The sequence below is a fragment of the Neofelis nebulosa genome, chromosome 17 (genome assembly GCF_028018385.1).
Source record: "Neofelis nebulosa isolate mNeoNeb1 chromosome 17, mNeoNeb1.pri, whole genome shotgun sequence".
NCBI classification, from domain to species: Eukaryota; Metazoa; Chordata; class Mammalia; order Carnivora; family Felidae; genus Neofelis; species Neofelis nebulosa.
Window position 1 is genome coordinate 28,464,237 of NC_080798.1, and position 8,327 is coordinate 28,472,563.

At 39.7% G+C, this 8,327-nt stretch overlaps 1 protein-coding gene across 4 annotated transcripts in view; it reads left to right on the forward strand.

The window, feature by feature from the left end:
* Positions 1-7,944, forward strand: part of HEATR3 (HEAT repeat containing 3) — a 70,022-nt gene extending 62,078 nt beyond the window's left edge. For all 4 annotated transcript variants that reach the window (XM_058707393.1, XM_058707394.1, XM_058707397.1 and 1 more), the window contains one exon: positions 6,580-7,944. In XM_058707393.1, coding sequence (XP_058563376.1) covers positions 6,580-6,585 — 6 coding nt within the window. In that variant the 3' untranslated portion in view covers positions 6,586-7,944. The remainder of the gene's footprint in view (positions 1-6,579) is intronic.
* Positions 7,945-8,327: the final 383 nt, after the last annotated feature.

Consider the following 8,327-nt stretch of genomic DNA (forward strand, 5'->3'; position numbering starts at 1 on the left):
TAAGCTTTTTTGTTGTTTTAATAGAAATTGGATCATATTCTATACACTGCTCTGCACCTTGCTTTTTCCACTTAATGATGTATTAGTGATTTCTCTATGTCAACATGTTTAGTGCTGGTTCATTTATTTTAACAGGTGCATAGTAATATTTTATTGACTGAATGTACCTTAATTTGTTTAACTAGCCCCCTCCTGATGTATGCTTATGTTGGCTACTGCACACAAAGCAACTTTGGAAGATTCTTATTCAGAGATCTTTGTGCACACATGCAAACATGTAAGATAAATTTCTTTTTTTAAAAAAAATATTTATTTATTTTGAGAGAGAGAAAGAGCACAACCAGGGATGGGGCAGAAAGAGAGGGAGAAAGAGAATCCCAAACAGGTGCCACACTGTCAGCACTGAGCCTGATGCGGGGCTTGAACTCACAAAACTGTGAGTTCACAACCTGAGCTGAAATCAAGAGTCAGACTCTTAACCAACGGAACCATCCAGGTGCCCCACATAAGATAAATTTCTAAAAGTAGATTTGTTGGGTGCTGGGGACTCTATTTGTGACCTCCTTCTCCATTCATATGTTGAAGCTCTAACCCCTAATGTGACTCTACTTGGAGACAGAGCCTTTAGGGAGGTAATTAAAGTTAAATGAAGTCATAGGGTAGAGCCCTAATCCAATATGACTGCTGTTCTTACAAGAAGGGAAGAGACGCCTGAGCTCTCTCTCTTTCTGCATGTGCACATGTAAGGGCACAGGGAGAAGATGCCACTTTCAAGCCAGGAAGAGAGGTCTCACCAGAAACCAACCTTGATGGCACCTTGATCTTGGTCTTCCAGCCTCCAAAACTGTGAGAAAATGCATTTCTGTTGTTGAAACCACTCGGTCTCTGGTTTTCTGTTACGGCAGCTGGAGCCAAGTTAATACACTGGGTCAAAGGATATCCACATTTTAAATTTGATAGATAGGACCAAGATAGTCCTCTAAAGCTTTTTCTCCACTTTATTTTTCCATGGACAGTGAAAAAGACTAGTTTCTCCCATACCCTCACCAGCACTGGGTATTATTATACTGTTTAATCTTTGACAATCTGAGAAACACAGATTTTTGTGTATTGTAATTCAAATGGGTGCTTGAAGTTGAGATTTTTCCAAATGTGTGTGTGACTTCTAATGAGTGAAGTTTTTATCTTCCTACTCCAACCCTGGAAGCACATTATACGGTATCACATGAAGGCGGGTCCAACTCCACAGGGACATTTCAAGAAACTTTCTTATGCACTTTCCTTTTTTCTTGCTTCTTGCATATTTTATGAGTTGGAATGGCTACAAAAGAAATAAAAGTAAGAGAACATTATTTAGGGGTTTCTCATATTTGATAGTAAGATATGGAATTCCTAGTGATTTGGGAAAATCATATAGTATTATAGGTCATATAGTACTATATAGATAAGCATAATCCTCCATTGGAGTCAAATTTTCTCAGCTTCCTGATGGCAGTGAAATGGATTTGAACAGTTTTAGAACAGAAGTGGTTGCTACACGTGAATGCAGCACTATTACAAATAGGGATGGGAGGGATGTGCACTTTTTGCACTTTGAAATATATTGAGCCACATCATTTCCCTGATCATTCTTTCCTCCTTCTTACCCCTTGGGAGTCCAAAGATGTGCCACCAGGACACATCTTTATACCCCAGTGTTAAATGATGGTGGAATAGGGGCGCCTGGGCGGCTCAGTCGGTTGAGCGACCGACTTTGGCTCAGGTCATGATCTCACGGTTTGTGAGTTTGAGCCCCGCGTCGGGCTCTGTGCTGCCAGCTCAGAGCCTGGAGCCTGCTTCTGATTCTGTGTCTCCCTCTCTCTCTGACCCTCCCCCACTCATGCTCTGTCTCTCTCTCTGCCTCAGAAATAAACATTAAAAAAAAACTAAAAAAAAAAAAAAAAACGATGGTGGAATGAATGAATGAATGAATGGCAAAGACACCAATTAGTTAAAGTATCCGAATGTTTCCTAGGAAGGATGTTATTTTGGCCAAGAGGCTGAGTGCAGCTTTTGATCTTTACAGCATTCAAAGTTATGACTTTGCAGCCACACATAGGCAAGATGTGTGGCTTGAGCAGATTGAATAAGCTGATACAGCTTTTGTCACCTGTGAGAAATTGTAATCTTTTACACACACACGCCCGCCCACACACACACACACGCACATACAACTAATTATGATTTAAAAAGCTAGATAGAAATGCTATCTTATAACTCACTACTTTTTAGCCATCAATTCACAGATGTTGATTAATCATTGAACATTCATTCTGGTTGTGTGTTTTCAGGTCCAGTGTTCGAACTTTGAACGAGGTCAATAATCTTGTGTTGCTGTGGCCACAGTCCCTCACAATGACTGAGAATGAATAACCGAGTCTCAAATATTCCCTCCAGACTTGGAATACATGACTTGCATTATATTGTAAATGTGTTATATAGACTAGTTTCAAAGCAGACCAGGGCAACAAATTTGAAACTGTTCCACTAACCGGATGTGGCAGTGTTTTTTTTTTGTTTGTTTGTTTTGTTTTGTTTTGTTTTGTTTTGTTTTGTTTTTGATAGGTGGTAACCTCAGCAGCTTCCATTTGTGGCATATGGTGTGTGACCTCCCAGAGGTCTGTGCTTTATTCTCTGACTCACTTTTCCTTGCCGTGCAATGGGTCCTGTCCATTTGTTCTCAGCCTGCAAATTTTCAGTTGGCTTTTTTTCACTTCCACCAAACAAATACAGAAATTGCCCCTTACTATTTGGCTGCATTTTTCAAAGCCTATTAGACTGTCCAAAGACTTCAGGGTAACTCTGTAACTTAAATTATCCAATTTTTTTCTTGAATGAAATGTCTTTTGGGCTAGATATACAATAAGGGAAAAGCTTGGCACCCTGTGTCATGCATTTTACCTTAGAAAAGGCCCCTGTGGCTTGACTTACATATGTCCAGAAATAAAATTTGCCTTTCTGCTGCCTTTTGAGGCAATCAAAGCATGATGTACATGTTCCAAACATACTCAATTCTGTCTGTAGCAATTCTTGTGGTGAAGATGCTTGCCACAAAACGTCCTGGAGGGGAATCAGGTGGAAATGAATAATAGAGTAGGTGGTGCTTGGACAGGGAGGGCAGAGCACCAGTTACGCGAGTGAGTGCTGAAGAAGTGATTTTATTTTGGAAATCATTAAAATGTGAAGTCATGTGTTGTATGCATCTATGTGTTTAAGTAATACAAATTTTGAAACCAAGAAGACAGCCCCAATAGTCTCCGAATTGCCTCTTGGGTCATTCTTCCCTTGTTTTAAAGAATAGTGTGTGATCTCAGCTAAATAGTTCTATGGGCTCATCCTGTGAAACCCCTGAGGTCTGACAGCCTTCCTTCCTTCATTCTTTCCCCTCTCCTATTGCTGGCAGTTTTCTTCCTGGGGTGGCTGATGAATCTGTGGTTCACACCCACACTCATTAGCCAATAACTCAAATGGTTACTTGGCCATATCCTTAATGTTCTCATTTTTTGCAATATGGCGACGCAGAAAATTTTCCAAATCATGAAATTCTACTTCCTTTTAGCTTAACAATTCTATCTTCAAGTCATTTCTTTCTTCTTGGATTTTACTATAAGCAGCCAGGTGGAGCCAAGCCACACCTTCAACCCTTTTTTTAGAAATTGCTTCAGTTAAATATCCAGTTTCATTGCCTGCAATTTCTACCTTCCACAAAACTCTAGAAGACAAACACAGTTCAACCATGTCTCTGCCACTTTATAGCAAGGAACGCCTTTCCTCCAGTTTCCAGTAAGACGTTCCTTATTTCCATGTGAGACCTCATCAGAATGGCCTTTACTGCCCATATTTCTACCAACATACTGCTCCTGACCACTTAGGGATTCCTTAAGACGACTGAGGCTTTCTCTACAATTCTCATCTTCTCTTTCTGAGCTCTCACCAGAATTACTTTTATTTATTTTTGTTTTATTCATCTTTTATTTTTTTCAGAGAGAAACAGGGACAGAGTGCGAGTGGAGGAGGAACACAGAGAGAGAGGGAGACACAGAATCCGAAGCAGGATCCAGGCTCTGAGCTGTCAGCATAGAGACCGACATGGGGCTTGAACCCATGAACCATTAGATCATGACCTGAGCCAAAGTCGGATGCTCAACTGACTGAGCTACCCAGGCGTCCCTCACCAGAATTACTTTTAAAGATATATTCATGGGGCACCTGGCTGGCTCAGTCGGTATAGTGTGTGACATTAGATCTTGGGGTTGTAAGTTTGAGCCCCATGTTGGGAGTAGAGATTTCTTAACAATAAAATCTTACAAATAAAGAAATAAAGGTCTGTTTGTGCCGTGTAGGCTTTTTCCAGCATGAACTTCCAAACTTCATTCTCTACCCCATTACGCAGTTCCAAAGCCACTTCTGCATTTTTAGGCATTTGTTACAGGAGAACCCCCACTTCTCATTTTCATATATATGACCTATTTGGATTTGTTGTACAATATATACCCATATGTAGAGATTTATATGGAGATTTATTATGAGGAATTGGCTCATACAGATACGGAGGCTACGAAGTCCCACAGTCTGCTATCTGCAAGCTGGAGACCCAGTCAAACCAGTGGTATGGAGTGGTATGGAGTCTGAGTCTGAAGGCCTGAGAACCAAGGGTGCCAGCAGTGTAAATACTGCTCAGAGGGCTAGAGAAGATGACATGAAATGTCCTAGTTCAATCAGCAAGGGAAGAAACAAGGGACAAATTCTTTCCTCTATCTTTTGCTTCATTTGGGCCCTCAACTGATAGGATAAGGTCCACCCACATGGGGGAAGACCATCTACATCACCAAATCCACCTATTCAAATGCTAATTTCTTCCAGGGCCATCCTTGCAGACACACCTGGAAAAAATGTTTAATCTGGGCACTCAATGGGCAGTCAAGTTGATACATTAATTAATAATCATACCAAATAACTTTTTGGAAGAGAAGGTCTGGACTGCATTTCAAGTTATGTATGTTCTAGCAAGAGAATATTCTGGAGTGAGATTTTGATGGTAAGAGCCTTTGTCTTTAGAAATGGAATTTCTCTGCTTCGGCTGCTCAATGACAGTTGACAAAAGCAGTTGTGGGTGACTACCTTCTTAGGTAAGACCACCTTATCCCCCTTATTCTCTCTTTCCCACAGCAGTGATATGTTAAAAAGAAATGGTAGAATGCAAAGGGTTGTTTGAGTGCTGGATCTTGGCTGAGTTTCTGGGCTTCCTCTCTGGAGAATGGCTGTCCAGGGACAGCCTGCTTTGCAAGCTCATGGCCAAGGATGCTATTTCCCGTACAATAGGAAAGATGGTTGAAGGAGCTGCCTTACCAGCCTTGTATAAACTTGAATCTGGAAAATGTCTGGAATTTTTTACAGATTGGTCAGAAATTCTGGCAGTTTTTGTTTTGTTTTTAGTTGCCATTAGGCTAGGCAAGCAATTCTCTGTGGGTGCTTTAGCACTTCCATGGTCAAATTCTATAGAAACACCAACCAAAATGGAGGTTATCCAGAAAAGGCAAATCTATAGAAATAGAAAGTAGATTAATATTTGCCTGGGCATGGGGTTGGGAAAATGGATTGACTACAAATGAGCCCTATCAATCTTTTTGGGGTTGGAAACATTCCAAGATCAGATTGTGGCAATGGCTGCATAGATCTGTAAATTCACTAAAATGATTCATTAAATTGTACACTTCAAATGGGTGAATTTTAGAATATAGAAATTATACTATAAATCTCTTAAACATACACACACACATACACATACACGCACTCCAGAGATCATAGGATGGCACAGAACTTGAGCAATTTTGTTTCTAAGGAATAGAAGAGATTCTGACTGGGGCACCTGGGTGGTTCAGTTGGTCAAGCATCTGACTCTTGGTTTTTGGCTCAGGTCATGATCTCACCATTCCTGGGTTTGAGCCCCACATCGGGCTCCACGTTGGGCTCGGGGCTGTCAGCAAGGAGCCTACTTGGGATTCTCTCTCTCCCTCTCTCCGCACCTCTCCCCTCCTCCCCTCCCCTCCCCCTCCTCCCCCACGTCCAAAAAAAAAAAAAAACCTTAAAAAAAAGAAGAAATTTTGACTGTCTGGAACAAGACACGGGCTTCCACATTGGCTATTATTTTGAAATGTCATTGAAACAGATTCTCCTACTTGAAATCCTGTTTGTATTCATGAAGGAGAAAAAAAACATGGTACAATGATGTATATTGTGTGCAAAAGGGGGAAGTTCGTAAATGGGGCCTAAGCCCGATTATTAACACCTGGAGCAAATACGTCATAGCCCAAACACTGAAGATACTAATAATTTATGACTTACTATTCATGGTTCTTGTTAACTCTGAAGTAATATAGTCACGTACTGCCTAAGATTTAATTATAATGACAATTATTAATAATACTGTGCAGTAGTATGTGTGTGAAATTTCCCTTCAGTTTTATCCAAGTTGATAAATCAATGAAGTCATATTTAAATTTGCTTGATAACTGGCTTTCTTCTCATTTTTCCACTCAGTTTTGACTCTGCAGAAACTTAATGTTTCAGTGAATCTTTCAAGTTGAAACCATCGACTCAACATTTTCCCCCCTAAGAATAAGAATACTGAGAATGAATAGGACATTAGATTATGGAGCAAAATGTCTGGGTTTGTGATAGCTGTGTTTTTTTGGCTCATCAATTTAATGCAGATGGTTTTAAAGACTGTAATAAGTGTCTGTTCTTTTGTTCTAAATAGCAAAATGAAAAGGTTGAGTAATCAAAATTTATTATTGAAATTAGTGTAGTCTATCTCTTTGGATGCAGTTGTAGATTATTTTGAGACAAAACACTGCAGATTTGTTGGGGGAAATGAATACATTTTTGTGTATATAATATTCCCTTCTGTTTTACTTTAAACTGGATGATTTTTGAGGAAACTTCCGCAAGAGATACTTTATAATTCTATACCATGGTACACATTCAACATTCATTACAATTTTATAGCATGGCATACATTCAACACTCAATTACATTTCCTTGCCATCTTGCACACAAAGTACATACCTGCCTCAGGGCCTTTGCACTTGTTATTCTCGCTGCCTGATGGATCATTCCCTAGATGGTCATGGCCCACTGCCTCATTTAAGTCCCTGCTCAAATATCACTTCCTCAGAGCAGCCTTCCCTGATTAGCCTATCTAAAAATAGCACACTGTCACTATCCCTTTTGCTGGCTTTCTTTTTCTTCATAGCACTTATCCACTGTCTGACTTTATATGCGCTTGCCTTCCCACTAGAAAGTAAAGTCCATGAAAGCAGGAACCTCATCAGTATTGTTCATTGCTGTATCCCCAGCACTGGTACATAATTTGCTCAAGACGTATTTGTTGGAATTAATTGAATAAATTGCAGTTTGACTTTAGATATTTACCTTTTCTTCCTCCATAACCAGACAGTAAATTCATGGAAGGCAGCCAAAGACCCTGGTTGCTTTTTGATCCTCTCTAAAGCAATTAGCTCAGTTCTGCATGGATGATAGACATTCAACCAAGATTTACTGAATGAATGCCCTGAAACATGGATGTGTTGTTATGGGGCTAACCAGTCAGCATTCCCTGCAGGTGAACAAACAGTAATGTCTTGCCTCTCAGCCCACACTTCACAAGGTTCTTTTATTTATATTAACTCATTTGATCATTTTGCTAAAACTTCAGTAGTTCTTGAGGTTTGTCTAAAGAAATGAGCTTTCAGATATAACAAATATTAATTTCTGACATGAACACTTAGTTTGAATACTTTTTTGCTTAGATATCATTGGCATTTAATATGTTCTTGGATGCCTGAAAAAATATTTTTAAAGACTGAATAATGCTTAAAATAAACAAATAAATAAAAATAAAAACAGCTATCTTGTCATGTAACATGTGCAGGGAGAGATTTTTGGAAATGTTTAACAAAGTCTTCAAGGTGATTATATCTAGACAGTGGGACCTTGATAATGCTTACTTTTTTCAGCTTTTCATTTTTCTTGGTTGATTTTTTTTTCAATATATGAAATTTATTGTCAAATTGGTTTCCATACAACACCCAGTGCTCATCCCAAAAGGTGCCCTCCTCAATACCCATCACCCACCCTCTCCTCCCTCCCACCCCCCATCAACCCTCAGTTTGTTCTTAGTTTTTAAGAGTCTCTTATGCTTTGGCTCTCTCCCACTCTAACCTCTTTTTTTTTTTTTTTCTTCCCCTCCTCCATGGGTTTCTGTTAAGTTTCTCAGGATCCACATA